Source organism: Meleagris gallopavo, chromosome 1 (genome assembly GCF_905368555.1).
Source record: "Meleagris gallopavo chromosome 1, MGAL_WU_HG_1.1, whole genome shotgun sequence".
Taxonomy (NCBI): Eukaryota; Metazoa; Chordata; class Aves; order Galliformes; family Phasianidae; genus Meleagris; species Meleagris gallopavo.
Window position 1 is genome coordinate 103,921,650 of NC_139404.1, and position 24,028 is coordinate 103,945,677.

The 24,028-nt window shown below is 43.0% G+C and overlaps 2 protein-coding genes across 4 annotated transcripts in view; both read left to right on the forward strand.

Moving 5' to 3' along the window:
* Positions 1 to 1,986: 1,986 nt before the first annotated feature.
* The window catches only part of MRPS6 (mitochondrial ribosomal protein S6), a 45,807-nt gene continuing 23,765 nt past the window's right edge, over positions 1,987 to 24,028 (forward strand). For both annotated transcript variants that reach the window (XM_085242420.1, XM_085242429.1), the window contains exon 1: positions 1,987 to 2,129. In XM_085242420.1, coding sequence (XP_085098546.1) covers positions 2,085 to 2,129 — 45 coding nt within the window. In that variant the 5' untranslated portion in view covers positions 1,987 to 2,084. The remainder of the gene's footprint in view (positions 2,130 to 24,028) is intronic.
* On the forward strand, positions 1,993 to 23,872 carry SLC5A3 (solute carrier family 5 member 3). 2 transcript variants are annotated; one of them, XM_085242403.1, is made up of 2 exons: positions 1,993 to 2,129; positions 16,081 to 23,872. In XM_085242403.1, the coding sequence occupies exon 2, from the start codon at positions 16,383 to 16,385 to the stop codon at positions 18,522 to 18,524; it is 2,142 nt and encodes a 713-aa protein (XP_085098529.1). In that variant the 5' UTR covers positions 1,993 to 2,129; positions 16,081 to 16,382; the 3' UTR covers positions 18,525 to 23,872. The 2 variants fall into 2 exon arrangements, with proteins under 2 accessions (XP_085098529.1, XP_003202945.1); XM_003202897.5 differs by lacking the exon at positions 1,993 to 2,129 and adding an exon at positions 8,588 to 15,356.

Here is a 24,028-nt window from a genome sequence, read left to right on the forward strand (position 1 = left end):
TGGGAAGTGCCATACATTCATATTTGTATGGTGGGGGTACCTGACCTCTATCCTCCATAGGAACTGCCATTTCCAAACTACCCTGATTTCCTCTGGAAGGACCCAGGCAGCTGTTCAGAACAAAAAGAAGCTCATTCTGCACAACACTGTACCAAAACAAAACCAAATCAAAACGATCAGGGAAGGTCTGCAAGAACAGGCAGTTACACCTGCCAGCTGGTAGAAGGGCAATTACTGCCAAAGCACACCTGAGCTTGGGGGTGTAGACTGGGAATATACTTGTACATGGGCAATTAGTCCTGAACAGCTGACAGCTAACAGCAGGGCACAAAAAATGGCTGCTGAAACAAAGCCTGTGTGGGTGCTGCCTCATACCACCCGTAGGGAATAACTTACAACTCCCTTTTGGTGAAGGCCTGCAACATCACTAGAGCTGGCTATGTCACAAGTTGCTGTGGGAAGTGTTGGGAAAAGTTTTCAATTAGCAGTACTTACATCTTGGATTCATTTTACCAGCTACTATATCATTACTGTGCAGAGAAAGCAAGTGATGCTGAGCTCGTGGTAGGTTTTTGTTGGTTTTTTTTTGGGTGGAGAAGGCATGGCTGTGGCTCCTGGATGAGCACTCAGGACCCTCTGGATGGAGCAGGGCTGTAGGCTGGCAACTTGTGCTTGAGATGAGTACATGTTGATGAAGAGAGAGGTATGAATTCAGGTTGTGTTTCAAGGGGAGGTTAAGATTGTACGTAAAAGAGATGAAGGAAGAGGTTTTCTTTGTTGGTGGCAACGTTAATGAGAAGACTAGAGGACTGTAGGACTTCCAGCATGAGAGCCTGTTGTAGGATGGAGCGAGGGTATGCAGTAATAAATCGGGGTGCTGGGATCCTAGATATCTCATTAAAGTTCTTTAATTTTGAAGGCTGCCTTCTTTCCTGCTTCCTCTTCACCCTGAGCCATGGCCCAGTGGCCCTGCTCTCCCTCCTGTCTCTCATCCCACAGCTGCCTTTAGGCCCAGGCAAATCCTGCTCGTCCACAGCAGCAACCACATAGCAACAGCCTTTCCCAGGCGGCGGGGGATCCTCCTGGCACCACAGCAGTGGGCTGTGCCTGTGCTGGTCAGCAAGGTTCATGTTCTTGTGCTGCCGAGATCCTGCCTCAGTACCCTGCGAGCATCTCAGGTGCTCAGGAAGCCTAGAAGGTCATCAAAAACCCAGGGCAGAAACTCAGGACAAGCTCTGTTTATACATCCAGCTCCAGTGCTGTATTTCTGGGATGTTCTTAGGTACACATGAGTGAAAGGTGTGTGTCAGAGAGATGTGCCCATGCTATGGAGAACCACATGGGCAAGACACACCAGTGAGGATGTTCTGGCTGAGATGCACCCCGGCCACACAATCACCCCGGTGGGGCCGCGGAAGGTTCTGGAAAGGTGCCTGCGGATGCCCACCTGCAGGCACCTCAGCCGGCTGCAGGCACCTCAGCCCGGCTGCTCCGGGCGCGGAGGGTTCCCAGCACCGTCCTCTCCCCCGCCGCGTGCGGTCTCGGGTGCGCGTGTGTGCGCGGCGGGGGGAGCAGGGGGCGGACACAGTGGAAATTTCCACTCCCTGCAGCAGCCACAGCAGCCGCCACCACCGCGGCGGCGGGAAGGAGGAAGGCGGGCACAGGCCCGGAGCCGCCGCAGGGGAGAGGCGGCTCCCGCCCCGCCGCTCGGCCCGCCCGGCTCAGAGCCCCCTCCCCGGTGCCGGGCGTCCCCCATTCGGCCCCCCGGGGGCAGGGGCGGCGGGGCAGCCCCCGGGCGGACTGTTGCTTGCGAGGCCGCGGCGGCGGAGGCGGTGCCTGCGGCGGGCAGGGGGCGGCGCGGCGGAGCGTGCGCAGCTGCCGGCGCCCTTTAAGCCGCGCCGCCCGCCCGCCCGCTCGGTGTGTGTGCAGCCCGGGAGCCGCGCGGGCGGGAGCTGCCGCCAGCACAGCCGGGAACGCGCTTTTCTCCTCTCCTCTTCCGTTACCCCCTGTCCGGCACCGCCGCCCCCTCTTCTTCCCCTGTGCCCCGCCAATCCCCGCTCCTCCCGCTACGGCCGAGCTCTGCGATGCCCCGCTATGAACTGGCTTTGATCCTGAAAGCCATGCAAAGGGTGAGTGAGGGAGGGGCGACGGGCGGGAAGGGACCGGCCAGGTGGGACCGGCAATCGGGGGGCTCCTCTCTTTCCCCGCTCACCCTATCCAGCCCCGTCCCCAGGGCGAGCAGCGCTCGCCCGGCCCTCCCTCGCTTCTCGAGGCGGAGTTGTGCGCGGCTCCCGGCCCTTTATCTCTTTCCCCTTTTCTGAATCCTCCCCCGCCGGGAGCTGTCGCAGCGCGGCTCTCCCCGCAGGTAAGCAGCTGCCGGCTGAGCGCAGCCCCGGCTTCGCCCTCCCGCGGTCCCGCTGTCTCCCGGGCACTTCCCGCGCCTGCCCCGAGTACCTCCCCACCCGCGGTGCCCCCGGGCCTCGCCCCGCAACGCCCGGACATGGGTATCCCCGTTGCGGCCCTCTGGTGGGGGAAGGGATGGGGGATCTTAGTGTTAATTTTTCGATTTGTCCCTTTTTCCGTTCCTCCCCCTCCCTGCCGTTGCTACCACCAGTTGAGCCGCAGCGATATCTCCCCTTGGAAGGGATGCCAACCGCTGCTGCTCTTCGGTGGCTCGGTGATAAGCGGTGGTGTGAGCGAGCGGGATGATGCGGTGCTCTGCGAGAGCCCCATCGGGGCTGTGTGATACCTGCATGTGGAAATAGCGATAAAATAACAGCATCCCGCAATACCTGAGACCCTCTATTTGGGAAACAATAGCTCACGGCAGTCCCTCCCCAGTGCCTCCTTTAGCCTTTATTCTGCCTCCAGTGCAACACGCAGGGCTGGGGTTGGCATGGAGCAGCACTCATAGCCTATACCCTCCTGGTTCTACCCCTTGCTGTCGCATTTCGCCTTTGTTTTATGAGCACATCCATCTGCAATAGGACGTTGAGGAGCAAAGTGACGTTACTCTGTGCCTTCCGTAGTTGCGGGCGCACGTCTTCACGCATTGCATCTGCTACATATACTGGTATATTTCCATTCATTTTACATGTAGCATCCACATGTCAGGGTTGGCTTTTTTTTTTTTTTTTAACTTGGCTTAACTGCAGGAGCTGTAGTAGACTTCTCAGGTGAGTCCCCTAGTGGAGAACTGCGGCAAGTGGAGCAAAGCTGCGAATATCGCTGCACCCCCTCGCGGAGCAGCGCTCAGCCTGGTACCCGTGTGAGCCCTAAGTACGGGGATGGGATGCTTTTTGTGGCTGCGCTCTTAATGTGGCAGATGCCTTGTACTGTGCAGGCACTGTAAAGGCAGAACGGGGCAGGAAGCATAGCGAATGTGACTTAGTAAGGCATGGAGAAATGCTGCTCTAGAAGGATGCTATGGAGTGCTGCGCTGGGGGAAAAATGTCTTTAGTGCCTAGTGTTTGGCACTGAGACCCAGAGATAGGCTCTTGGTTGTAGAATGCTCCCAATGTGCATTAATGCACTGAAGTCCTAAATCTGCAACCTTTCTCTCTTGATCCTTGTATTTTCTTTCCTAATGATGCATCTTATTTATTTTTTTTCTCCTGCAAGCTGTGTGTTTGTGCACCAAGTTTTAGTTCAGGAATATTGTTTCTAACCTACCCATGTCATAATTCTAAAATCTAGGTAGTTAATCTCTAGGTGCTGTTTTCTTGATTGTTTGCTTTTCAGTAAGTGTCTTATTACTGTTCCCTTTCATGTGCAGTGTACATTTGAAACAAATTTCTGTACATTCTGGTTGTATGCTGCACAGTACTGCTGGATCATGACAGATGGGTTGTTCTGATAACTCCTTAATGATGTGTAATCTGAAGCATGATACTAACTTAAATTGATCAAAATATGGAGACCTGATTTTGGCCTAAAATTGCACAACCCTGCAGAAGTTGAACACAGTGCTGAGTAAATTTCATTTCCCTTAATGAGAGCTCTCTGATAAAGCCATCCCAAGCAGATGCTCCGTGTGCAAGGTTGTCAGTCCCTCTGTGCTGTGGCTGTGAGCTCTATACTTGTTTCAGGCTGAGCTTGAGCGAGTGCTGGCTCGTCCCCTGCTGTCCCTGATACTCCTTCTCATCCAGCACCTCCCCTGCCCTGTCTTCCTTATGCTTTACTGTTAACTCCTGTGGGCTCCCCGAGCAGCTTGAGTGCAAACCTCAGAGCTGCAGTCTGGTGGATTTTCACAGCTCTCTCTTTGAAGGCAAGTGCTGTGGTTCTGCGGGGTTCCCCCCACCCACAGTTGTTTTTCATACTTGCCTTGGCATTTGCACGGACCTAGGGAGAACGAACTCCCTCTAAATCAATTCTGTTGCTTTAGGTTCTTTTACTTCCTAGTACTCCTGTGTTCAAGCTGGCGATCCCTTGTTCTTCTCTTGCATGTGGCTTCTGTTCTGACTGATAGAATATATAATGCAGCAAGGCTTCTTCATATCCAGCTGACCTCTGTGTGGCTGCAGGACTCTGCTTGTTCAGTGTGGCTCTGATCCCGTCCCATTCTTCTCTGTCCCTGTTGTTCTTGGCAGATGTCCTCAGTCTCGCCAGCTTTCCTACTGTTGCTGTAAAAACACAGTACCTGAAAGCTTAGGGGAAGGAGGGAAAACTTGCACAACTCAGACTTTGTCACCAGCTGGTGCGCTGTATTTATCTGAAGGATTGTGACTTTATTCTGGTTAGAGCTGAGGAGCCATTCCCTGTCCTGTCCTGTAGGTGGTGTGCAGTCGTGTATCAGACTTGTAGCAAAAATCTCTAAGTTGCTCATTGGCTGTCCCCTCAATCAGCAAAGACCCCGCTCTGACTCTCAAGAAACCCTAATTAATAAGAATCCCTAAAAGGGCTTCCCGAGTATATTAATTTGGGGGGGAGGGGGAGGGAGGCGGAGGGAGGAAAGAAAAAACAATTGTTTGTGGTGTCGCTGTATTTGAGAAGTAGCTGCAGTGGGAGCAGTTGGGTAGTGTGAGGAGGAGGAGATGTTCTTACAAAGGCCAGTATGAGACCAGAGAAGTGAGGTAGCAGTAACTTATGGTGGAAATAGTTAATTTTGCCTCTTTCTTTTGCTTTCTACATTCAAAGTGCTAGTAGCATGAGAGCAGACTTGTCACCAATTCTTAGCAGCATGGAGATGTGTGTATGAAGGTGCACTGCTTACACTCTGGAGCCTGAGTCAAAGGCTGCAGTTGTGTGGAAAGTAGGGATGCAGAATAAAGACATAGCGCTTCATATTTTGCTACAAATAGTGAAGTTTAGAGCATGATTTTCTAATTATTTCTGCCTTTCTCCCAGGAGAGCATTCAGCCAGGGGGGTTCTGGCAGCAGGAACGGACAGTGACCCATTGGTGATTGTGCTGGAGCTCTGGCCTCTGGAAAGTGAGCTGTTCTGCAGGGAGCCTTCCTTTGGCTTCCCTCCTGGTGCTGCTGCAGCTCCCTTGGGAGTCTGGGGAAGAAAGGAAGTGGGGCATGGGAAGGGGAAAGGGAAGGAAGAGCTGGAAATGGCTTCCTCTTGCTCTGCTGCTGTTTTGCAGACCGACCGCAGGGCGGCAATACGAGACACCCCACGCGGGAGCCGGCAGCCTGGGGAGCGTAGGACAGACAGAGCAGGCGGAATCCCCGTGCTGTGCTTGCTGCTGCCTGACTGGCAAGTTGGGACAACCCTCTGCGACAGGACAGCGTTGTGACTGCAGCTGCAGAGAATGGGCACTTGAAAAAACTTCTAGTAGAGGATCTTGCTGAAAATGAAAAAGCATGTCAGTATTTTTGTTAGCATCATAGAATCGTTTGAGTTGGAAGAGACCTTTTAAAGATCGTCCGGTCCAACGCTCCTGCAGTGGACAGGGACACTTACAGCCCGATCAGGTGCTCAGAGCCCTGTCTGACCTGACCTTGAATGTCTCTAGGGATGGGACACCCATTACCTCTCTGGGCAATCTGTTTCTGTGCTCTACCCCACTTCATCTGTAGTGAAAGCATCATGATTTAACAGTTGTTTACCTTACTACAGCCATTCTCTTAGCTAGGGAACCTGTGCACCCACCTCAGTAGTCCTGCAGTGCACTTAGACTCTCAGTTTGGCCAGCATACTCACACAGTGTAACTGTGTTCAGCACTTGTTTGCTGTCTTCTGAGCAGGTTGCTGCTTTTCAGAAACTGTCTACCTGCTGTGGAGATCATTCTTCTATTTTAAGAAAGCTGAAGTAATGGGCAATAGTGTTGCTTGACATCTTGACTATTATGCTTAATTGCTACGTAGGCAACTGCAGCAATTGGGCTTTTGATATTTTAGTTGCTAGGAAAAGGAAAAGGGAGTGAGGGGGGCAGTAAGCAGGCAGATACTGTTTTTATTTTCTTTCTTTTTTTTGATAAACCCACCTATTCTTACCATGAATTATGTCTTTCCTGTACACTCTTGCACCACCACCCCCGTTTGGTTGGTTGAAATTACGAGTTTTCTTCTGTTTCCTTTGACTTTTTTAGTGGGCTGAAGTAGGCTCTTAATGATATTATGTGTAGCAGGGAAAGGACATCTGTGGGGGTTCTGGAAGGAAGACCAAATAGCCGGAACCAAAAGAGAGGATTGGAAAGCTACAGGGTCTGCAGTTGACTCTCCTATGAGAGTCAGCTTTTTTGTTTTCTGCCTTAAGCATTACTGTCAGAATTACTGGATTTGAACTGTGTGATGCAGACAGCGTTAGAGAATGATACCCTCTTCGCTGACATTTGCCATTTTTCTTTCCTAGGATCTGAGAGTAGCAAGTTTCTGCCAAGTGTGTGATATTTACTTGGTTTGAATATGGAGGAGGTGAAGGATTATTATTTTCTGTGAAGTTGTTTAAACCTTTTTATAGCAGATAGTTGTTAGCAAGATGCGGTAGGCAAAATTGAAGTGAGTACTAAGATGATGGCAGGAATTAAGATAGTCAAAAGTCTGTTGGTTTATACAGGCTTGTTGAGTGATTGAATAGGTGTAACAGAATGGGCTGGTTACTCTGCAGCTCTCGTTTTCTTAGCTTTTGAGCTGCCTGAGTGTAGAGGCAGGGCTGTGAGCAGGCTGTTGTGACTATGCTGGGGCCAACAGACTTCAGCGGGATTTGGCCAGCTGTTCTTTAGTGGATAAACATGGCAGCTTAAACTTTTAAGATAAGAATTCCCCATTTTGCTCCTGCTACCTATTCAGCACTGTGCTGTTCTGTTTTGGTTGTGCGTCTCCTCTCATTTATTCATTGTGCGTGTGTGTGCATTTATCTGTACACATTGGATATATATGATCAGAGAGAGACTTGTAAGCTTCGACATGGGAGTAGTTTGTATTCTATTTTTCATAAATGAGAACCTGTTGTATTGATAAAATCACACCATTGCTCTCGTTATAAAAAACAAACAAACAAAACAACAACAACAAAAAAAAACGCACCTTAAGAGTGACTGGCTTTTTAACATGTCCTTTTTATCAGTTAGACTTGTCTGCTAAATTAACTCAAGTATGAATGTGTGTATACATTTGTTTTCTTCTAGTACATAATATGTATTTTTTAATAATGCAAGTCCTTGCTGTTTTACATATTCTTTCAGGTGATCTCCTTAAATTCTCTTGTTCCAGAGCCGTAACACTGGCACGTTGGGGATTGTTGATTATTGATCAAGTCACTTGTCTTGTTTTTTTTGTCAGATTACAGACTGAGCAGATTGTTAATTCTGTGACCCACAGCTGCTTGCACCTGCTTTACTACAGATCTGACAGAGGAAGCATTGCTGAAGTGGAAGCAGCAGTTAGCATTGCTTATACTGACCTCTGTGCTGAGAGCAGCAGGAGCCACTGGGTTATTCACTTGAAAGCTTCCTGCCCTGTGGGATGTAGCTCTGGTGTGCTTCTTGTAGGAGAGCCAGTAATGAGGTGGAAGGGGCAGACAGTGGAAAGGAGGGCAGGTGGGTAAAATATAACTAGGTATGTAGAAGTTGGACAGGAAAGATGAGAGCTAAAAATACAGAAAGCAAGGCAAGTTAAAGGTGTCTGCTATGGGAACATCAGTTCAAATTCTGGAGCTGAGATGTTACAGAAATGTATCGGCCTGGCTGAGGAGGGGGAACAGAAACAAGCATGGGGGTGGCAAACTGTCATGAATGCTAAAAATGTAGTTCTTCATGTTGACACAGGAACTGCTGTTTTGCTATTTCTCACATCCTTTATTTCTTTTCTTTCTTTCCTTTTTTTTTTTTTTTTTAATCTTGTCCAGTTGCAAGCTGGTCTTTGTGCTTTGGTCATAAAATCATTTAAGGAATAGTACGTATAAACAAAGGTGCATGCATAACATGGAGGAGGGGGATATGTTCATTGGAGTTTGTTGAGACTACCTAAGCAAGCTGGGTAGTGTTCACTATAGGTAATTAGAAAGTTCAATTCAGAATTGCTCTAGTTGATCTTTAATCAAGATAACTTTAATACTCATTTTGGTGCCTTGAAATGCCTTCAGAAATCTTGCAAGAGTATCATCAGACTAAGAAGTTTGAGGGGCCTCAAAACTGGATTCTGCCTGAGAAACTTCAGTCTCAGTTAACAATAAAACTTGTGATACTTTATGTTGTTGAAAAGATTGTGGACAGCCATAAATGTGATAGGAACCTGGGGAAGTCCTGAATAAGCTTTGAGTGTGTTTTATATGGTTTTCTTTTTCTTTTTTTTCCTTTGTCCTTGAAATTCTTGGAAGAATGACTTCCTTTTCTGCCCTGTTGTGTGGTGACTCGCATTTAATGATCATTTCTTTCTCTAAATAGCTTATGAAGTTCCTGCTCTCTTAGTTGAAATCCTCTTCAAATGAGGTGAACCAACACATTTTTCTGAATTAGGAGTTGTGCAAGTTATTCTAATAAACTGACAGGTGATGGTAACCACTAACTAGATTGTGTCTTTGTGCTTTGCAGCCAAAGAAGAATCATCTTCAACAGTAGAGATATATAGTGCTTTCTGATGGCTTGTGTGTTTTTAATAGTAATTGATGCCTGTCATTCACACACAGGAAAGTTTATTTTGTGGTCCCAAGTCCTCTGTGGAAGTCAGATACTTGCATGTTTGTACTTCCTTTATCCTTTTTCTTGCTATTGATCTAAATCACAAACTACTTAAACAAACTTATCCACAGGTAAATAACAGTTGCAAGAAGCAATGAAAAAGATGGTGCTTCTGAACGTTGATAGGCCACTACGAGAAGGAATTTGAGTCTGCAGCTGCTAATGTAATACATCAGCAGACATCTTTACAGACTTAGCTGGCATGGTGAATTCTGCCTGATGCCAGAACCTTCTCCCTTTCCCCATTGCTTGGGAGAGATATCCCTTCTCACTTCCCTTTAAAACTACTTTCTTATCCTGTTTGTCCTATAGTGCTCTTAATTTTGTTATTGTTGGCTGCATGCTTTCTCTGTGCTCTCCTTCCTCTTCTGCTTCTAGTTCATGTGTATTAGGAAGGTCATCTGTCTCTCTGCATTTGCAAGAAGGAGCATGGTTTTCTTCCTGGGGGAAGGAGGAGCTGCTTATAGTGACCCATCTGTGGGTAACTGAACTTCTAGTAGTCATCTGCTGGAGTTTTGGTGAGGACACAAATCACAAAATAATTGAATGGTTTTGTTTGGAAGGGACCTTAATGATTATCTAGTTCCACTCCCTCTCACCTGCCATGGGCAGGGTTGCCCCCTACCAACTCAGGCTGTCCAGGGCCTCATCCAACCCGGCCTTGAGTGCCTCTGGGGATGGTGCACCACAGCTTCTCTGGGCAGTCTGTACTAGTGCCTCACTGCCCTCTGAGGAAAGCATTTCCTCCTGATCTAAATGTTACTCCTCCTCCCCACCCCTTGACATATCATTTCCTGCCTGTATAAGAAGTTGGTTTCCCTGAAGCTTATAAGTTCAGTTGGAGACTTCAATGTGGTCTCCCTGTAGCCTTCTCTTTGTCAGATTGAACAAGCCCAGCTCCCTTAGCCTTTCATCACAAGAGAGCTGCTTCAGCCCTCTGATCATCTTCATGGCCTCTTCTGGACCTCCTCCAACAGCTCTGTGTTGTTCTTGTACTGGGGGCCTCAGGTCTGGATGCAACGCTCTGTATGGGGCCTTATGAAGGGAGAGCGGAGAGGAATAACCATCTCTGTCTCCCTGCTGGCCATCCCTCTTTTGATGTAGCCTTGTGTTGGCTGTCTTGGCTGCAAGTATATGATGAGCTTTACATCCACTAGGCTTTGTAAGTCCTCCTTCCAGTGTCTTTGCATGTGGAATTGCCTTGGCCCAGCTGCAGCACCCTGCACTTGAACTTCCATTGATGTTAGCAGAAATACAAACCTGCTGGGAGAAACTATTGAATTTAAAGTGCAATGACTTACCCCTCAGCAATCACAACCCTGTAATGATACTATGTATTTGCCTGGAAAGGTTGTCCCAATCTTTTGGAGGTGCTGAGCAACTGTACTTTATGATCTCAGAGCGGGTAATATGTCATCCACATAGACATAGGCCAGTTCTTTTTTCTGACAAGAAGAGGAAGTGCTTACCTATTAATTTCCTTTGAACTGGTAGCGTGTTTAAAAACTAAAGCTGGTGTACTAGCCTTAAGATTAGCAGACTACAGCATGCCTAGGCAGGCATGAAAAGATGGTCTTTCTGAAGGCTTTTATTTTAACAAATAAAAAGGATTTTCTGCATCTTCTTTCCTCAAGTTCTTCCCCTTAGGTGTGTGAAGTTTTGGGAAGAACAGTAGTAGCAAGTCATCCACTATTCCTGGCGTACTACAGAAGACTTAGGAGAAAATAAGTTATCTGAATATTGAAGTGATGGGCAGCAGCATGAAGAGGCTTGCTGAGGCACTGCTAGTAATGTAGATTTTGGAAGATAAGTTATCTTCCTCTTGGTTTGTAGTTCTTTAACCTGTGCTGCATGATCACTGCAGTAAGGCTGCATCCTCTTTCCTTTGCTTGCTTTTTTTCCCCCTTGTGACTTGGTGAAGGACCTGGAAATGTGTATATGCTTTGGGACAGGAGGAACTGTTTTTTTGTTTATAAAAAACAAACAAGAATAAATAATTTGATTTACAATGCTGATGCTGTCAGTTATGCTGGCCTTTAGCTTCATATGGCCTCACAGTACTCCAGTTACTGCTTCTGTAAGAGACCATAATAGCATAACATTTTGACAGGCAAAATGCAGTGCAGTTGCCTGTAAGGATGTAGTTCTCTTGCTGCTGAACTGCATGCGTGAGGTTACTTATTTCTCTTCTGTCTCCTTGGCAGTCCTTTAGAATCAAGAAGAACATGCTACAGAGCAACCTTCTTTCTTTGGTGCTGCTATAAAATGATGAAGAACAGAATTGGAGTCATTCCTGAGATGCCAGACAAAGAAGTACATTATATGCTTGTAGTAACTCCTTTGAGTGAGTGAGTGAGTGACTGACTTGAACTTTGCATCCTGAATTGGACTTCTGTGGTGGTGACAACTTACACATGTACCTTTGTGGCACCTGTGTTTTCCAAGGCTGGAGAAGTGTTAATGTAGTATCACTTTAGGGCAGCAGAGTCTTTGTGGCAAACAGGCTGAGCGAGGTAGCTGCCCATTCATATAATTCCAGCATGTTGAGCTGCTGAAAGTGACATTTCAGACTTAGTTATTAAATGTTACAGGTCCAGTTCTACCTTTGAGTTTGCCTGTTTCCTTTGCTGTACTGTGTTGCTTTTGGGTGCCATTCTAGCCCAGCCCCTCTGGCCCAGTTCATCATTTATGAGGCCAAGTCCTAAAAGTCAGTTTGTGGATGTTTAGGGTAGTCCTGAGCAGACCTTGCCTTCTCAAGGACATGTGCTACATAAGAAGTTGAAATGTATCAGTTGATGCAGTTGATCTATGAAGAAAATTTTTGTGCTCCTCTCTCTCCCCCCCCTCTCTTTTTCTTTTTTTTTTTTTTTTCCCCTGGCATGCTGCAATAAATGGAACAGAACCTTTCCCATTTTTTGTTTATTTTTCTGAAAGATAGGTTACCTTAAGCATCCTTATGTTTACTGTGGAGCAGTGAACAAGTAGGAACTCACTTGCGTGTCTGTAGCAGGCAGCCCGCAGTCTGAATAGGACAGACAGCACTCAGAGGGTTGGATGTTGTGCAGGCCTGCTCAAAACATAAAATCTTCATTCTTTTTTTTCCTTCCTCCCTCTGGGAGAGAAATCGTTAATATTTTTTGTGCAGGTATTGAGTCTGGAAGCCTGGAAGTCTTACACAGGTGAGTTGTTCAATAGGTAAGGCACTACTAGATTACATTAGCTTTCCCCTGTTTGAAGAAGATAGGAGTGAAGAAATCTTACTTCTAGGAAAAGACCTTCAAAACTACCTTGTGAACAAAGTTCTGTACTTAATTTGCTAACAAGTGAGTGTAGACTACTGTGTGTCTTATGTGGCTGTGTGTATGCTCAAATTAACCCTTAAAGCATTGGTCACTGGGACCAGCTCTGTAAATGCAGGGGAGAGAGGAAATGAAATGGGAAGCCTCCCATCTGCAATTAAGAGAAATAGACTCTAAGCACAGACCAGATAGTTGCTTCAGGGCTGGAACAGTTTGATTCTGGCACTTTTAAAGGCCTGTCTTATTAGAAAAGCACTGTAGAGAAAGTGTTCCTTTAAAACAATCATACAAATTTCTCCTACAAATCCCACCCTAAATCTGCTTCACATTATCTAGCATCTCTTCAGGGATTTGAGACTTTTTTTTTTTTCTTACAACACAGGCTGCCTGTTGGAGACAAGAGCATTGTTTCACCAGAGTTGTAATCTTCTGTCTTCATGCAAGAGGGAAAAACATTGTTTTGCATCTCTGATATGATCCAGCCAGAAAACTGCTCTAGGGAGAAAAATCATGGCAGCAAGGCTGTCTTTCTTTTTTTTCTGTCAGTGCCACAATGTATGCTGCTCTAATAACATGAGCTTAAACTCCCATGGAATGTCTTAGAAGTCCTTCTTAAGACTTGAGGTCGTAACTTGCTGAAAGTTCAGAGGGACGTGTCTCATTTTCATAATAATAAAAAAAAAAAATAAAAAATTCCAGGGTTATTTTGGAATTAGGTCTAGTATGAAACTGGTACAAGAGACTACTTTAGTAAAGTAATTTAGTGACAGTGCAGCAGATTTGTGGCAGCTACTGAAAACTTTACACCTTCCTGTCCAAGTAAGCTGAACCCTGTAAATTTCAGATGTTGATTACGAAGGTGATAGTTCAAGCCTCTGTAGGCTGCTTGTTTAAAATGAATAATTTGACTGTACCTTCCAGTGGGAAATACTCAATAAACTTCACATATTGTTTATTTTAGTTAGAATGAGCCTGTAGTAGTTTGGCATGTATCCCAACTGAGAAATATCACAATTTATTCAACGGCAGCTGCATCTTTTACTTAGGCTCTTTCCAGGGGGATTGAATATGCTTGTGTAATGGTCTTATGAGCTGGGTATCTCTTTTATCATGTAGACATAGTTTCATTGGATATTGTCACGATTCATACATGTTACTGTGTAGTATAACTTTGCAGGGTCGTTGATTAACCTACAGAGAAAATATTGAGAAGTGGGTCGTTGATTAACCTACAGAGAAAATATTGAGAAGTGAACTGAAATTCAAGTCCAACATTTTTCAGTAACAGAATGACAGTAGAATGTTATGCCGTACAGTAGAAGAAGGATAATATAGATTCTTGCTTGCCCATTATTCCGACTCTGTATAGACTTTCTTATTCTCCAGAGTGTTTCTTCTTCCACTTCCCTTAAAATATTTATATTTTTTGGTGCAAGCATTATAAAGTACTTGAACTTAGGAAAATACAGTAAAAGAAACAGCAGTATGAAAATGTTGCTCAGAAATGCTTAAAGTTAAGAATACTATGCATAACACTGGCATATGGTGTGATGGCACCCTATGATCTGAAGTATTTAGAATTTTGTGTTGGATTAAACTAACCCATTTAACTTGTGCTGCATTTGTGAGTGGGGGTAAACATGAATTCTTCTCTGGAAGAATTTCAAATACATCTGTGGCTTGAGGCTTACGAGCATTAGAAATTTAGCACAGTACTGTAATCAGTCCATTTTGTGCCACGTCTCCGTAGTCTTTCATTATTGACTATAGCTCCCTCAGAATGAATACGTGTATTCTCATGTGGGTTTCTGGTGGTGGTGGGGAACCCTTATTATCTTGTTCTGATTCTGAACTACTCTTGAAAAACAGCCAGCTTGCACAAATAACATAATTGTGATTTTCTCCTTAAGGCTGAAGTTTCTTGTAAGCCTTTTTTAAAATACATCTGCCTTAATGAGAAGCATATGTTCTTACGTCAGCACCTTTGCTGCCTTCAGTAAGGCAGGCAGGGTATGTGTGCATTTTAACCTTAACTATCGCTTATTATGGTCTATTTGAGAACTTTTAATGTTTTAATTTTTTTTAAAGAAAAATGAGTATGCTACAAGGGTGCTGAAGGAGAAACCACCCAAATGCATGTATGTTATCCATGAGTTTGTGTTAATCGGAGGTGAATTAATAGGGAAAAAATGTGCTTTCAGAGTGGTACCCAAAGTGCTTTTGCAAAGGAAGTAGAAGGGGGAGTGCCTAAAACTGATGTTTGTAGGCCTCCTAAGGCTGACAGACCTTATGTTCGGAACAGCAATCAGTGATTTGTGTGCTTGCCTTTATTAGTGGATGGGAAAGAGAAATGGTGTCAGTTCCTGTTCTTTCCTTCTTTGTAATAAGCTTGAATTCCAGGACTGTGCTTGTTTACTATCGGAAGCAGAAAAACTTTGTGTCCAATCCTCCCATAAGCCATTAAATGATTTTGGTAGGTAAATGATACTTTCTAAGGCAGAATTAGGAGAAAGGAGCATCTTGTCTCCATAACAGAGATAGGAATCATTGTGCAGCTCTTTAATGCCCCTTTCCCACCTTTTCAGTTATCATGACAGCCAATCTTTTTATTATCCCCTTGCCTCCACTTTGAGCGCTTCAATCCTGGGTGTTTAAATTAATTCCCTTGTTCACTGATGTGCTTTAGTAGAACAGGGTATGATCTGGGGGGTTCGGGAATAGAACAGCAGGATATACTTTCCCTTCAAACCTGCCTGTGGTTTTAATATGATCCTTTTCATGCTTGAGTACAGATGGGTGGTACTGGGAACTGGAAGCTACCAAAAACCATCCAGTTTTTCATCGTGGTACCCGGAGTGCTCCCAGAGGATGTTGAAGCCACATGGTGCAGATGTCAAAAAGCATGTGGAAGATAGAGATACCCTAAAGCTGGATGTGAGGCATAGTTTTGCTTTTGCCACCTGGATGAATGGGACTTTTTCCTCACTCAGAGGATGTGTGATACATGTGAAGAGCTTACAGAGTGAAATATAACCCTGTTATAATCTGTACCTTAGGCAGGTGCAAGCTTGCTTAAAACCTGTGGAATAACTTTGATTCTCCAGGTGGTGATAAATTTATGTTGTTTCTTGACAGCATTATGACTTTGTAGCTCTAGTATCCAGCTTGCGTCTTGAGTGCGTGCATACAACATCAGGATCTATTAAGATTTGTAAGGTGCAGTGCTAGAGCAATATAGGAGATGACTAGCTAGGTTAAAGTTCCTTTGTGTTTTTTCTTTTTTCCTAAGATTGTCTGAAAGAGGCCTTTTTAGAGGCTTGAGAAATAGAATTGAGAGACTGTAAAGTAAAGATTAATGAAAATGTATCTGTTTCTTGCCTTCTTTGGGGGAACTTGGGTGACTTAATAGTCTGGAATTGCTTTGTATCTTAAGGTGCTTGTTAAAGTTGACTTATAAAAGGCATAACTTCTTAGTCTTACAAGTATTGAATTTGTGTGTATTATGGCTTGCTTAAATACAGCATGGATTGCAGGAAATGTAAAGGGGGAAAATCTGTGGTGTTGAGTCATTGTTTTACTAGACTTCAAATTTTTTCTCATTACTTCATGAAATTCTCCTCTAATTCAATCTTTGTCTTTTGTCTTTGCTGCCTTGCAGGGTTGGTACAGTAGGCCTCACTAAACTTAGCTGCAACTAAGAATTTCTCCTACATCAACTGAGTTAAGGCTGATGCTCTTGTGGAATGTGGATTAAAAGTGCGTGCTAAGTTCCAAATTTCCATTTGAGAAGCGGAGAAACTAAATGTACCACAACCACCAGCATCAGGACAGCAAACCAAGGGACAAAGAATTTGATCCGCAGTGTTGATACATGTTAACTGGTTCACGTGTTGCTTAAGAGACGTTTGCTGGGGGGCGAGAAGTGGACGTCAGCTGTGCGAAGTCATTTTGTTTACAAAAATGAGGGCTTCTTTGGAAACAGCAGACATTGCCATTGTGGCGCTGTACTTCGTGCTTGTAATGTGCATAGGTTTTTTTGCCATGTGGAAATACAATCGAAGCACCGTAAGTGGCTACTTCTTGGCAGGGCGTTCTATGACCTGGGTAGCGATTGGTGCATCTTTATTTGTGAGCAATATTGGAAGTGAACATTTCATTGGGCTCGCAGGATCTGGAGCGGCAAGTGGATTTGCAGTAGGTGCATGGGAATTCAACGCCTTAATGCTTTTGCAGCTTTTAGGATGGGTCTTTGTCCCTGTCTACATTCGGTCAGGAGTGTACACCATGCCGGAATACTTGTCCAAGCGTTTTGGAGGGCATAGAATCCAAATCTATTTTGCAGCATTGTCTTTAATTCTTTATATCTTCACCAAACTTTCAGTTGACTTGTATTCAGGGGCGCTTTTTATTCAAGAATCGCTAGGTTGGAATCTCTATTTGTCAGTAATCCTCCTTATTGGAATGACTGCACTGTTGACTGTGACCGGAGGTCTTGTGGCTGTCATCTACACAGACACCCTTCAAGCTCTGCTTATGATTATTGGTGCCCTCACACTTATGATCATAAGTATTATGGAGGTTGGTGGGTTTGAAGAAGTTAAAAGAAGGTACATGTTAGCATCACCAAATATTACGTCTATCTTGTTAACCTACAACATTTCCAATACCAATTCCTGCAATGTGGACCCAAAGCCCGACGCTCTTAAAATGTTGCGTGAGCCAACAGATGAAGATATTCCCTGGCCTGGATTTCTGTTGGGACAGACTCCAGCATCTGTCTGGTACTGGTGTGCTGATCAAGTCATAGTGCAGAGAGTTTTAGCTGCAAAAAACATTGCTCATGCCAAAGGATCCACTCTGATGGCAGGCTTCTTAAAGTTACTGCCAATGTTTATTATAGTTGTCCCAGGGATGATTTCACGAATACTGTTTGCAGATGATATCGCCTGCATTAATCCTGAACACTGTTTTCAAGTCTGCGGGAGCAGAGCCGGATGCTCTAACATTGCCTACCCACGTTTGGTGATGAAACTTGTGCCGGTTGGTCTTCGGGGACTGATGATGGCTGTGATGATTGCTGCACTGATGAGTGACCTGGACTCTATATTCAACAGTGCCAGCACCATATTCACGCTTGATGTCTACAAACTCATTCGGAAGAGTGCAACGTCTAGAGAACTGATGATTGTAGGAAGAGTCTTTGTGGCATTCATGGTAGTTATAAGCATTGCATGGGTCCCCATAATTGTTGAAATGCAAGGTGGTCAGATGTACCTTTATATTCAAGAGGTAGCAGACTATCTGACCCCACCGGTGGCTGCTCTGTTTCTTATGGGTATATTTTGGAAGCGTTGCAATGAACAGGGAGCGTTCTATGGCGGAATGGCTGGGTTTGTCCTTGGAGCGATACGGTTGATACTGGCATTTATCTATCGTGCTCCGGAGTGTAACCAGCCAGATACTAGGCCAAGCTTTATCAAAAACATCCATTACATGTATGTTGCTACAGCTCTGTTCTGGATCACTGGAATTGTGACCTTTATAGTGAGCCTTCTTACGCCTCCGCCTACAAAGGAACAGGTTCGAACAACCACTTTCTGGGCTGTGAGAAACAGGAATGTAAAAGAGAATACTGCAAAGGGGGAGCGGTACAAAATACAAGAAAAGAACATCTTGAGGTGTAATGAAAATGCTAACCATATCATTCCAAATGGCAAATCTGAAGAAAACATTAAAAATATTAAGCCTGAGGATATCAATCTTCTGGTTACTTGCAGAGATGACAGCAACCCGGTGATTTCTGTAAGTCACTCTGAAGTCGAGACACCAGTTGATTGCTATTCGAATGGACAAGCGGCTTTGATGGGTGAGAAAAAGCACGAGGAAGAAACTGATGATAGAGAGAGACATTTGAAATTCATAGATTGGTTCTGTGGCTTTAAAAGTAAAAACATGAACAAGAGAGCTGTTCGGGAGATGGAGGAAGAGACTGTTTGTTTACAAATGCTGGAAGAGACTCCGAAAGTTAAACTATTACTAAATACTGGACTGGTCTGTGTCTGTTCGCTTGGAATATTCATGTTTGTCTATTTCTCTTTGTGAGTGAATAGTGAACTTTTAAGGGTATGGCTAAACATACAGAAGTTGATACAGGTCTCCGGAGATTTTTTTTATTTTTATTTTTTCCAAGTAACATAACTGCAACCCAGGCATTGTTTACGCTATAACTGTAAAATCAACTCAACTTTAGCCTATTTAGAGACCATTTGAGACATGTTGTCCTATCTGCTGAAAGCAGGATGTGTTTTGTGGTGTCTCTCCCCTTCTTTCTTCTCTCCTCTCACCTCGTTTGCAGTACTAATCTTTTCTTTTTTTTCCATGTACACGTGTGTAAATATACCAAAGGCAGGCAGGTGGCTGTGTTTGAAGTCAGGCAGTTCTAGAGTTCAGTCAACATTAAGATGAAGATAACAAGTAATCATTTACCTTTGTGTAAAATCTAAAATGATTAAAGCTATGTCGAAAGATCTTGAATGCAAAGTTGTGATGCACATCATTGTATCATTGTTCTTTGTAATGTAGCTGTGTTATCTTGGCCAACATAATACTTATGAATTTTGCTCATCACTTCCAGTGTTTTCAGCTTCTCAGTTCTCTTACGGCAACAACAGAATGATATTTTTCCTGTAGTAATTTAAAATGTGGTATCTGTTAGTAGCTTTCTATCGTTCTTCCCTGTAAGGAAATGTTTATCTTTTGATCTTTATCCTTTGTGAATTGCAGTACTGAAAAGCTGTTATATTTAAAGCAAAGAAACCCTGGAGATGATGAACTGGCAATGGAAGAGAGAGGAAAAGGGGGGTGAAAAAGGGTTCTCTTCATTGTGACTTTATAGTTGTATTGAAGTGGAAGAATATACATTCAATGCTGACAGTCCACAAAACTGTAGCCTTATATTGTCATTGACATAATTAGGGTTTACCTCTTTTTAGAGAAAAATCTATACATAGGCTCTACCACATGGGAGAAAGAGAAATATTAGACTTCACATGTCTTAAGTTCAGTGAACACACTAAAATATAATTCTTTTTTTTCCTCCATGATGGGGGGAAAAAGGGAACGCTCCACAGCCTTATCGCTGCTGTATGTTGAGAGGGGAAGGGGAGGTGAGAGGAAGAGGTGCAAAGGCCCTGTTTCCAGAGTCACATCCAGGCTGCCTTTGGAACCAACTTCTGCAGCAGTCTTTGCTCTTGAGCTTGTCTGGGGAATTGTTTGGAAGAGCCCAAGTGGCCAGGCTGAAACAGTGTGAGGGGCTGTGCCGACAATGCCCGATGTGTTTTAAGGGTCCAGAAATGTTTCCCCTGCAAAGTCAAATTTCTTAATAAACTTGAGAACAAATAGTTCCAGAGAGATGAAATTTGGGTTAATCTTGCCACTGACTGTTGAAGACTGTTTGTTTTCCAGTACAGTGGGTGTCCTGTAAGCTGCAGGCTGCTTAAGTAGCTTTTAGCAATATGATATATGATGTGTATTTTCAAGCATACCAGTTAATGTTGAGTTTTGTGGAGGATTTTTTTGTTTGTTTGTTTTGAAATCAGTTGACTCCCACTAGCTCTAAGACTTTAGTTAGAGGATGAGATGTCTCACCTTTCTCCACTTCATTTAGTTGTTGCCACTGTGAAGTAGGATACTCTAACTGGAAATACGGTAGTGTTGGAACCCTGTTGGAGCATCTTAGAGAGGAGAGTTACCATACCTGAGTCTTGGTGTAAATACACATTTTCTTGCAGTTTGTGGCTCACTTCATTCAGGAAAAAAATATTTTAACTCCTTCTTAATGGTAAAATTCTAGTATATGAAGTATGTTAAAGGAATCTCAATTTAATGATGGGGTGAGTTGGGTATAATGATACTGTATGTAAAAGACATAAAACATCAATAAATGTTTCTATGCAGGATAAAATAATCTAGGACAGAACTTGCCTGATGTTACTGGAATGAAAAATGACTTGCAGAATGAGAATAAGCCTCAGACTATCAGTATTTTCTTGAAAAGCCTAGGTTCTAGTGTGCCAGATTTGGCACAGGGAAAGAGACTCACGTGCTGGGCACTGTCCTTACTAACTTGGCTTGTCTTTCTATCAGCAGCTGGTACTTGGGTTTTCCAGAGCAGTCTTTTTGGCTCTAATACTAACAAATGCATTACCACCTAACCTGTGCAGTTAGGTTAGCTCAGGGACCCTTCTGCTTGGCTGCCCTTGCTTCGTCCTTGCTTACTTTTTTTCCAGGGTGCCTTATGTAGTTATGAAGCTGAAGGCATGGCTTTTAGTGCCACCTAAATAGCAATTTGCTTATAATGTGTTTTCCCAGGTTGTTTTTTCCCTCCTCTTTCCCCAAGTCATTTGCTATTTAAACAGAACGGAATTCTATCTCCATTCTGTTTAAATAGTTAATACATGAGATGCGTGTATCCTGGTCAGTATAACTGCAGTCAGATCCGTGGTCAAATTGATCTTTGATCATCGTATGGAGTCAGAATCTTTCCCAGGTGTACAGTGCAGCCATTGACTGTTGAATCTGAGATACTCAATATTCCAGTTAATACGTTCTTATTTTTGCTGAACTAACAAGTTGCCAAATCAATATAAGTGATAATTGACAGGCGGTTAGAATATTCATGGAGTAATACTCTCCCCATTTAAACCGTTATTGTGAATAAGCTTTTTAGCAAATTGTTTGTTTGGTGGTTTTTTTTTCTTTTCAGTCATCTACAAACATTTCTATGGTACTCTCTGCCTGATGTCGGCCTCTTCAGTCGTGTTCTGTTTCCATGTCTTAGAGGTGTCATAGAACTTGCCCGATACTCTTTGCTACATGTAAACCACTTAACAAAATCCTTTTATTCCCCCAAAATTTAAGGCTTCAAGCAAACTGTTGGTGAGCAAATGCCTCACCCAGTCTAAGAGGCTGTAGTGTTAGAAGTTGCTCGAGGGTTATTTTTTTTATAGCGTAAACATGCCTTTGCTAATTTTTTTGGTTATGATCTGCCTACAATCCTGGTTAATATGTTTGGGTCCAAACACCAACTTTTTGGTCTGATAGAACTGCAGTTTGTCCCGTAATGGACAATTGGTTCCATACATGTTAATGACTGGCCTCCTCTGAGGTGGGACTGGCAAGCTGCACAGGGGCAGAGCCAGGGGGATGCTTGGCTTCCCTCTCTGCAGCAAGGGGATTATTTATTGCCTTGAACTTAGAATGACAGTCTTGAAGAAGTCGTTTTGGAACTACACCTTTTTTGTTATTACCCTTAACTTATTTTTCTGTTAAGATATCTGAATCTTCTCCCAGAAATCTACTAGAAGCCTTTTATTTAAAAAAAGAAGAAAAAAAGACAAGCGAAGAAGGCGGCGGCTTCTTGAGAGCTTAAGAGTGCATTCTGGGAGACTATTCTTATTTAATTTTTTTTTTTAATGAATGATTTGATGCTGTTCTCTGCCAAAGTTATTTTTTTAATTATTTTTTTTAATTATTGCTTTTATCACTGTTCTTTTTTTTTTGTTTCTTTTTCCTGTTAGCTTTTGCTAATACCTGAAAGGAAATGGCGAGAGTTTTGTAAGAAATTAAAAATGGCCTTCAGTTAAACCACTCGTGTATTTTTTTTTTACTTCTCCAAATCTGTGTTTCACCCTTATCCCAGAAGGGCCAGCGTGAGACTTCTGATGCAAGTCATGAGAGTACTGTAACTCAGTAGTGAAAAGGATTTCCTGCAAGGTTACGGTGAATGGGCAGAGCCATCAGGGGATCTCTGCATGAACACTTAAAGCTAAAGCTGCTTACAACTTTAAAACGTACAGCTTTATTTTTTTTATATATATATTTTTTTAAATCCTGAGATAAAGGAGGTGATGGGAGATACTCCCTTTTAGAGAACAGGATGCACGGGAGAGGTTGGAGCTGATATGCTCTAACACTTTTGAGGAAATCTTTGGATTTAGCATGTATAGCAAAGCAAAAAAAAAAAAAAAAAAAAAAAAAAGCTCACCTGTTAATTTGGTATTCTGTATGTTCTGTGCCCTTAAATGTAATTGTTTTGAAAATAAAACTAACCTTGTTACGTGATGTTAAAAAGCAAACTTGTGTGCAATGTTTTAAATTTTTTTTAAAGAAAATGTTTGTATATAATTAAATGGTTTAATGTGCTTTAATTGGCCTAAGGTAAAGAGTAGTCCTAGAATGTAAACATATATAATTAGAATTTCTGATTTCACTGTGAGATCTCTGAACTCTCTTGTTTTGCGAAGTGGTTTGTTTTGTTTACAAAACACTTTCAATTATTTCTTTTATGGTGTTGGTTCAAAGGCATTTGCTTCACTTCTGTTCTAATATTGAATTCATGGTATAGTGACATCTGGTGACACTTAGCATTATCAGTTTCACTGTGTAAAGTCAGACACTTTGAGCAAAAATGGTAATGATATGACAATTCTCTGTGTCTATGAATACACGTTTTTAAATGAGGTGGTTATAAAAATAGTTGCTGTGCAAAATGTTAGTAGTCTTCTTCAAGAAGAAAGCAAATTTTCTAATATCACTAGAGCAGTCTCTTCATTCATCTTCTTATTTTTGAAGCACAGTGTCAAAGTGATGCTGCTTTACCTTGTATTTCTGATGTTTTTTTTTTTTTAGATATCTGTGAGGTATTTTTGGTTTTTTGTTGCTATTGTATTTTTCTGCAGATTTTATATAAAATACCAGTTAATGAACTGCCTTTTTTTTTTTTTAACTATTCAATTAAAATACATTTCAGACCAAAACCAAATGATACGATCTATAGCATTTGAAATCTGCCTTTTTCCTTGTCCCTTTTTTTTTTTCTTTTGTTTTTCATTTGTTTGTTTGTTTTGAAATAAGCCAAATGGGCATGTAGATAAGATCGCTATAATGGATCCAGGTCTCTTTTGGTAAAGTGTTATTTAAAGGTCTGTTAAGATCTTATAAGACAATATACTGATAAAAATTATTGTAGTAGGAATATAGTTTTAGAAGTGTTAATGAAATTAATACAGCTTAATTATACTTGTAAGTTGCTACTGTCCATAATGACAAGCTTTTTGTCATAGAAACGATGTATGATAAATTAATTTTGGTCTAGTGTATAGAATTATCATATTGCTATAAATCTTTGAAGTAAATCTGATGCAAAATTTTCATAGTTAGCATTGCTGGCCCTGTGTATACTGTTCTTTGTATACTGTATGCATATTATTTCGCCTACTGCATTAGTCTTCAAACTAAAACTCTTATTAGAGAGTATTTGGATACTTCAGACTGTGTTTCTTGCAGTTTACATTCCTTTACCATGGCATTTTGTCCTGTCTAAAAGTATTGTATGGAAATGTTTAAAACTTCTGTACAAAGTTTCAATAAAAATAGAGGAAAAACAAGAATAGATACTTGTGAAGCTATTTTGGAGAATCTCTACATAATTATGTCTCTCATATATTCTTGCTTGTAATGAGCTTTATGTCTGCATATATGAAGAATATCTCCTATTTTGCACCTGTTAATAAAGGCAAACCCCTTGAAGCAGGGCACGGGCATTT